Raw genomic sequence first — 8649 nt, 5'->3', positions numbered from 1 at the left:
TTTGTGTCCTAACTTTTTCCTAGGCTGCCCTTTGCGGGGTTTTCAACCTAGAGGACTTTTTTTTGTGTCCTAACTTTTGCTTAGGCCGCCTCTTGCGAGATTTTCAACCTAGCGGACATTTTCTTGGGCCGTGCACAGTTTATACTCTTGCGGGCCAGGAGTTACATGCAGTTTATGCTCGTGCCTTAAGGAGCATCATCTTTCTTCAAGGATAGTACTTTTTCAAGAACTTTGCGTTGATAGGACCGACCCTCAAGCCATCCGCATCAACAAGTTTGTAAGCGCCACTTGAATATGCTTCTTGTACGACATATGGTCCATCCCATTTTGAGGTGAATTTGCCCCCAGACTTATGGGAAACGATGATGGGTTTTCTTACTGCAAGGACTTGATCTCCCACTTGGAAGGACCTCAAGCGAACCTTTTTGTTGAAGGCACGAGATAGACGGGCTTGATAACATTCAAGATTTTGTTGAGCCTCCAACCTTTTCTCATCAAGTGCTTCTAACTCTGCAAGACGCAACCGAGCATTTTCCTCTTCGGTGAGCCCTTCTTGAATAGCAAGTCGTAAAGAAGGTATTTGGCGCTCATGTGGTAGGACTGCTTCAACTCCATAAGCAAGCGAATATGGGGTTGCTTGCGTTGGTGTGCGGTAACTCGTCCTATATGCCCACAAAGCTTCTTCCATTCGTTCATGCCAATCTTGTTTGGACTTGGAAATAACCTTCTTCAACAAGTTACACAAAGTCTTATTGAACGCTTCAGCTAGACCGTAGGCGGCAGCATGATACATAGAAGATTTACGCTGCTTGAAGCCGAAGAGATCACAAATCTTGTTCATCAATTTGTTATCAAATGGCTTTCCATTATCCGTTATTATATAACGAGGAATGCTGAAGCGGTAGATGATGTTTACTCGGATGAAGTTCGCAACATTCTCCTTCTTCACTTCTTTAAGAGCGACAACTTCGGCCCATTTTGAGAAGTAATCAGTTGCAGCCAAGATGTACAAGTGTCCACCAGAAGATTTTGGCAACAGACCAACGATATCCAACCCCCAAGCGTCAAATGGCCAAGATGCGATGGTTGGGTGTAATGCTTCGGGCGGCTGATGTATAAAATTCGCATGAAACTGACAAGCCTTGCATCTTCGAGCATAGTCCAAGCAATCTTTCACCATCGTTGGCCAATAATATCCCATCCTTTTTATGTGAAAGTGGAGCTTTGTTCCCGATTGATGTGATCCACATACTCCTGAATGTGCTTCTTGCAAAGCTTGGACTGCTTCATCCTCCCCCAAACATCGCAAGAGTATCCCCTCAAAAGATCTTCTATATAAAGTATCGTTGTAGTAAAGGAATCGAGGTGCACGACGACGAATCTCAGTTCTTCTTTTTGAGTCTTATAGCAGTATCCCATAACTTAGGTAATCAATGATGGGTTGTCGCCAGTCTTCCTTTGCAGCTTCAGAAACAGCTACGAGATGCTCAAGCTCACTTTCCGCGCCTTCATCCTCATTTGGTGGAGGTACTACCCATTTTTGGCAGATAGTCACTTGAGTTTGATCTGGCAGAGTTAGTGTTGAAGCTAGAGCAGCTAAAGCATCAGCTTTCTTATTTTCCTTCCTTGGAACGTGCTGAAGAGTCACATCACCAAGCCATCCTATCAACTTCTGAGCATAACCATGATAGTGGAGTAATTCGGGCTTCTTGACTTCGTAGCTTCCCAAGAGTTGATTGATCACCAACCGAGAGTCACCAAAGACTTGCAACTGCAACTGCTTCATGTCGACGGCCATTTCAAGTCCAAGTATTAGTGCTTGATATTCAGTGACGTTGTTGGAGCAACGTTGTGTCAAAGTAAAGGAGTATGGTAGAACTTCTCCCTGCGGAGTAACAAACACCACACCAGCACCAGTTCCATCACGTTGTGCAGCACCATCAAAGTACATTTTCCACGGAGACTGAATTTCAACGACCATTGCATCTTCGTCGGGAAGTTCATCAGTTAGCTCCCAGTCATCAGGTATCGGGTGATCTGCTAGGAAGTCTACCAATGCCTGTCCTTTTACAGCCTTTTGAGGGATGTATGTAATCTCAAATTGTTGAAATTGGAGGTACCACCTTGCTAGTCGATCACTGAGGACTGGTTTTGACATCACAAACTTGATGGGATTTGCTCTGGAATTGAGGTTAACACTATGAGCTTGAAAGTAGTGCTTCAGCTTTTGAATCGAGAAGACTAGCGCCAAACACAACTTTTCAATTGGCGTGTAATTCAGCTCATTAGGTGTCATCATTCGGCTCAAGTAGTAAAGAGAATTTTCTTTCCCTTCGCTATTCTCTTGGGCCAACAACGTTCCAACCGACCTTTCTTAGTTTCTTGTGCTGAAATGTACAGTATCAATGGTTTTCCAGGTACAGGGGCTACTAGAACTGGAGGCTTCATTAAATATGACTTGATATTCTCGAAGGCATTAGTACATGCTTCATCCCACTTGAAAGGGGCGCCCTTCTTCATGAGATGACTGAATGGTTGGCACCTCCCAGCTAAATTCGAAATGAATCTACTAATATAAGCTAGCTTCCCTTGTAAACTTTTTAACTCATGAATATTTCGAGGCTCGGGCATTTTCAAAATCGCATCAACTTTGGCTTGATCAATTTCGATTCCTCGATGTCGAACAATGAAATCAAGGAATTTTCCAGAAGTAACTCCAAAGGCACATTTCAATGGATTCATTCGAAGTTGATATCTCCGAAGTCGCTCGAACACCATTCTCAGGTCTTGCAAGTGGTCGCTCCTCTTTCTTGATTTTACCACCAAGTCATCTACATAACATTCAACATTTTTGTGGAGCAAATCATCAAAGATATTCTGCATAGCCCTTTGATATGTGGCACCAGCATTTTTCAAACCGAAAGGCATCACTTTGTAGCAGTAAATACCCTTGGGTGTACGAAATGCAGTAAGCTCTTCATCTTTTGGTGCCATGCGAATTTGGTTATAGCCGGATGAACCATCCATGAAAGACATCGCCTCGTAACCAGTGGTAGCATCAATCATCAATTCTGGGATGGGAAGCGGGAAATCATCTTTAGGGCATGCGTTGTTAAGATCCCTGAAGTCAACACAAACTCGAATTTGGCCCGTCTTCTTTTTTACGGGAACGATACTCGAAATCCATGTAGGATATTTAACTTCACGAATAAATCCAGCTTCAATGAGTTTGTTGACTTCATTTTCGATTGAAGGAACCAAATCTGGTCTGAAATACCTTTGGGCCTGCTTAACAGGACGGGTACCATTCTTGACCGCCAGATGATAGACTGCTACTTTGGGATCTAATCCAGGCATCTCTTTAAAACTCCAAGCAAAAACATCCCTATATTATTTGAGTATTTCCATGTAAGTGTCTTCTTCATCACCTGTTAGAAAAGCACTTAGGTTGGTGGGCCTTGGGTCTTCATCAGTACCAAGATTAACTTCTTTCAAAGAGTCTACTGTGGTCTTCACCCCTTCTTCAAGTTCTGGAGGAGAATCTCTGGCATCTTCATCCTCTCGAGGATCGCCATCATTGAAAGATATGTGGTAACACGAGGAGATGTCCTCCAACTTCTCGGCAACCTCTATCTGAAACGAAGTATCTCGATCACTTTGTGCAGTAATATGATATGAAGAACCTACACTCTCGTCATCTACGTCACGCTCCTTGGTATACACTACAGTGTGAGACTTTGCTTTTAGCACCTCCCCACATGAAACCACAAGCTTTGTTTGTCGTCTCATTCTAGAAGGAATCAAATTTTGTATATCCCTCTGGGTTCCAGGCAAAGCAAGCGTTTTCACGCTTTGATAATCTCTGTGAAACTTGTTCTTCCTTTTCTTCTTCTGTTTTAACGGCCCTAATCTCTCAAATACAGAAGCTTTTGTGGCCGACTTTCCAAGACGATCAAACACTGAAGGCCTTTTGTTGGAAGCAACAGACTCATCTTCCACAGTGATGTAGTTGATACTTGCCCTTCTTATGGATATGCGAACTGGCGGAGGTTGTTTGTATCCCAAACCTTCACGTGATTGTATCATGCTAGCTCCCGATGGAAGTTTCCCTAACTTTGACGGCTCGTTGGGGTTGTACCCAGCCTTGACAAATAATTTGTAAGCGTTTGGATCAAAGCCTTCATTTGTACGTTTTGTAGGGAGTGCCATATTTTGTGGCGGATTTTGAGCCAAGAAGTCTCCAAGTAACTCTGAGGACGAATTTATCACATCAATTCATCTGATGGGAAGAGTTAGCCCCCCTAGCATATTTTCTTGAGCTTCAGATGGTTGACCTTCCTTTTTCTTCAACTTTGGAACATAACAGAGCACGGGAGTTGTCTTCTTCTTCTTCTTCAAAGACACGGTGTTCCCTTTGTTGGGACTGGAGTGCGACACCTCAGCGCCAACTTCAACTTTTCCAATAGTCTCATAAGCTCTTTCAGTTGCGATCTTATCACTCTTGGTCGGTGCGATGTCATCGACTTTTACTTCTTTCACCGTGTAGTTCTTCAAGTAGAACTTTGCATCGACGAAGTGTGACTCTGCTTCAGTGAATGGCTTATCATCAACAACTATCTTCTTTTCGACACTGCCTTCGAGATACTTCAAACACTGATAGTAGGAGGATGGGATAACTTTGTTCTCGTGTATCCATGGCCTGCCAAGCAACATATTATACGAAGTCTTTGCATCGATGACATGCATCCATGCACTTGATTGCAAATCTTCGATGGTGATATCTACTTTGACAGCACCTATGGCTCGTTGCCCCCCTTGATTGAATCCTTGTATCATCAATCGGCTTTCATAAAGTTCTTCCGTTGTGATGCCAAGTTCCTTCATTGTACGAATAGGAAGAATGTTAACTCTAGATCTATCATCTATCAATATTCTGTTTATCCTTTTCTCGAGGGCATAACCCACCATGTACAATGGATGATTATGTAGTGTTTCCCCAAGTAGAAGATCGTCATCTGTGAATGTGATTCTTGTATCACATGTGTGTACCTCTTTCGAAGAAGATTCAACAGGCTTTTCAGATGATGACAGAGACAATGTTGATAGGTTTTCATCATTTGCTTCCTCTTTATCAGTATTGAAGCATGATGCCTCAATGTTGTCTCGAGCAGTCTTATTGTGGAACCAGCTTGGTAGGAATTCCCCCAAAGTCACAGGACGTCGTGGTTCTTGGTGGTAGTTCTCTTCCACTTTTGCTTTCCTCGGACGCTCGACTGATTTCTGCTTCCTTGGTCTTCTAACCATCCTTTTCCATGTTGGTTGTTTAGATGATTCTTTTCGTGGACTTGTTTTACAGCGTCTCCGCCTAGTCACCAGAATCCAACCTTCATCATTGGCTTCATCAACTTGGGTTCTATCTTCCTCCAATGGTCCTCCCTCATGTTCTTCAAAGCTGTATATCTGGACCGGATCGAAAGAGCCAAAGGTGATAGAGACTTGATTCGAACTTGCCTTCTCATCATCAAGCAGAATCTTTTTTTCATTAGCCAACTGCATAACTTTGTCCTTGAAGACAAAGCACTTCTCAAGAGAGTGACCCACAAGTCGATGATACTTGTAATAGTTCGGGTCGTTTGTTCTTCCAGCTTCATTGGGCCGCTTCATCTCTGGTAACTCAATGAGCTTCAGCTCAAGTAGTTCATCAAAAATTTCAGGGACATCAGAATCTAGGAAGGGGTATTCTCTTTCTTGCATCTCCTTCAAGGTAGACTTTCGGCTTTTGTTGTCTTGGAAGGAAGTTGCTTTCATACTCTGCTTCTTGCTCACCTTCGTAGTAAACTTTACAGGCGAGGCGTTGACGTTCATGGATTCTTTATTATCACTCTTGGGGATGAACTTGCTCCATTTCTTGGGTTCCTGCTTGTCCTTTCCTTTGCGAGGGTCGTAAACAGGCATTACTTCATTCCCAGTGGAAGACATGCTCAACTCCATGTCATGAGCACGAGTAGATAGTTCTTCAAAAGACCTTGGCTTAATTCCTTGCAATATGTAGTGAAGCCCCCAATGCATTCCTTGGATACACATCTCTATCGCAGAAGCTTCGCTGAGCCTATCTTTGCAGTTTAGACTCGCATTTCTCCATCGGTTGATGAAATCAATAACTGGTTCGCCCTTCCTCTGGCGAGTGCTTGTAAGCTCGACCATGCTCACGGTACGCCTTGTGCTATAAAAGCGATTGATGAACTCTTTCTCTAGTTGCTCCCAACTATCGATAGAATTAGGCTCGAGATCAGTGTACCAGTCAAAGGCATTCCCCTTGAGAGAGCGGACGAACTGCTTGACAAGATAGTCTCCATAAGTCCCAGCGTTGTTACATGTTTCAACAAAATGTGCAACATGTTGCTTTGGATTTCCCTTGCCTTCAAATTGTTGAAATTTGGGAGGTTGATAACCGGCGGGGCATCTTGAAGCTATCAATTCTTGTAGTGTATGGCTTCCCATAAGTAAACGAAGACTTGGCAGCAACTTCGTACTTATCCTTGATAGTCCCTTCGATGAACTCCTTTAGTCAGTCAAGCGGAATCATCCCTTCAGAAGAAATAGGAATTTCCTTGGTAGGTGGTACTTGTTTTGCACGAGGTTCAGTCTCTTGTACTTCTGGATCCTTTCCAGGTGCGTGGCTGGATTCTCCTTCCATTAATCCATCCATGTTGTCCATCAACTTCTCAATCCGAGCGTCTTGATTTTGCACATGCTTGTCCAAGCCATCAATCACCTTTGCCAAATTTGCCAGTGTCTCCTCCATTGACGAAGCGTTAGTTACCATTGCTTGCATGATTATTGGGGATGTTGGAGAATAGCATGGATTATCGCATAAGTTAATCTTTGACTGGCCTACTTCATGTGGTGTGAGCGGAGAGGATCCGTCACTTGAAGTATCATCGTCTTCCTTCATAGCAGAGTTCTTGGATCCAGAGAGATCAAGTAGAGAGTCTTCTTAATCTTTTCAGCAATGCTGCTTCCTTCCTCCGATGCATCAGTAGAGGATCTCGCTCCTTTTGGAGATGAAGATCCAAAAACAGGAGTTGTTACGGATGAGACTTGGAGTGCTTGTTGTCCCAACATGCTTGCTTTGCTTCTCGTAACTGGTCCAATGCTACCAAAGGTAAGGTCGAGGATGCTTTCCACATCAGCAGAGAACTTGGAGCTAGCAACCTTGGAGGAAACTGATTTGGAGTTGATCTTCTCTGAAGTCATCTCGATGTTATTAAACTTTGATGATTGAAAAGTTGAGATGAGAGGTAGAGATTGTCCCACTGGGCGTGCCAGAATTTGTAGACAATAAAATTCGCGTCGAGAAAATAATAATCAAGACAAGAAAATATCGCAACAATCTTTGTATTTGATTTCAGAATATGAGTGTTACAATCTCTATGATTCCTCTGATTCGTCTTTTCAACAATAATTTCAAGGGCTTTTGAGCTTATTCTTGAACTTGATGGATTTGATCTTGACTTGTACTTGAATTCAAGGGCTTTTGAGCTTGATCTTGAATCTGGTGGTCTTGATCTTGAACTTGTACTTGGATTCAAGGGCTTGAAGCTTGATCTTGAATCTTCGTCTGGATCTCTAGAACTTCTAGAGAAATACTTGAATGCTTGAATGCTTTTAGCTTGTAGAGAAATCCGCAGCGTTTGATCCACGAGCTCTCTCTTGCTTCTTGTTAGAATTTCTGTCCCTTTTTCTGAATTATGAGACCCCTATTTATAGTTGTAGAAGGGAGGAGTTGTGATGAGGACGGGCTTCTTTCGACCAATCAGATTTAAGCTGACATGTCGATATTTGATTGGCTGGAACATGTCACTTGTACACGTGACGCATCTTCATTGGCCTTTGATTTGAATAGGCATGCTGCATTATTTTGACACGTGGCATGACCCTATAGGATCCTTTATTTGACTTGGCGTGCCACGTCATTTGACATGTGGCACCACTTTGGGCCTCTTGAATAAGATGACATCTTGGGCTTGACAAAGTGGGTTCATCATATGTAGCCCAATTAAATGGACTAGCCCAATGAAATTGGATCATTACTTAAATCCATATTTATTGACTTAAATAATTATCCCAATTATATTAGCCCATAATTTATTTATTCGGACTAATATATTTTGAATTTAATATAATCCGAATTTCTTGCGGATTTAAATTTAATAAAATATCATTGTTCACACTGTGAACAAGATTTTAATTCTTGCATGTAGTTGTTTATAATACCTGTAAATTTTATGCTTTTGTATGAAGCAATAGATTATAGATAATTGAGAGAAACATTTTGATCACCGTACCAAGAACCATCATTATTTTGGAACATGAAACAATTTTCGCACCTTATTAGGGGATACCATATTGTTCATGTAGACATGCATACTTTGCCTTTATTATTTTTCAAAAGCTAAAATGTGTTTTATTGGTATAGAATTATTTTTTTGTGATTGGCCACTAATTTTAACGATATTGTGTTGACAGGAGACCAAAATACCTAGTTCTGATAAATTTAAATGATTTCAATATGCACAAAGATTATATATAGGCGAACATTAGATTTATTCTCAAATTAGGAAAATACATAAAAACCCCCCAACGTAT

General features: G+C 42.0%; 1 protein-coding gene across 1 annotated transcript; it reads right to left on the bottom strand.

The window, feature by feature from the left end:
- Positions 1 to 1402: 1402 nt before the first annotated feature.
- On the bottom strand, positions 1403 to 3357 carry LOC132613398 (uncharacterized). The gene is made up of 2 exons (XM_060327404.1): positions 2949 to 3357; positions 1403 to 2241 (listed from the first exon to the last, which is right to left on the bottom strand). Exons 1-2 carry the CDS (start codon positions 3355 to 3357, stop codon positions 1403 to 1405), a joined length of 1248 nt encoding a protein of 415 aa, XP_060183387.1.
- Between the last annotated feature and the right edge of the window lie 5292 nt (positions 3358 to 8649).

This window comes from Lycium barbarum, chromosome 10 (assembly GCF_019175385.1).
Source record: "Lycium barbarum isolate Lr01 chromosome 10, ASM1917538v2, whole genome shotgun sequence".
In the NCBI taxonomy this organism is placed as follows: Eukaryota; Viridiplantae; Streptophyta; class Magnoliopsida; order Solanales; family Solanaceae; genus Lycium; species Lycium barbarum.
The sequence above is the reverse complement of the archived record's forward strand: the minus strand, read 5'-3'. Positions and strand labels throughout refer to the sequence as shown.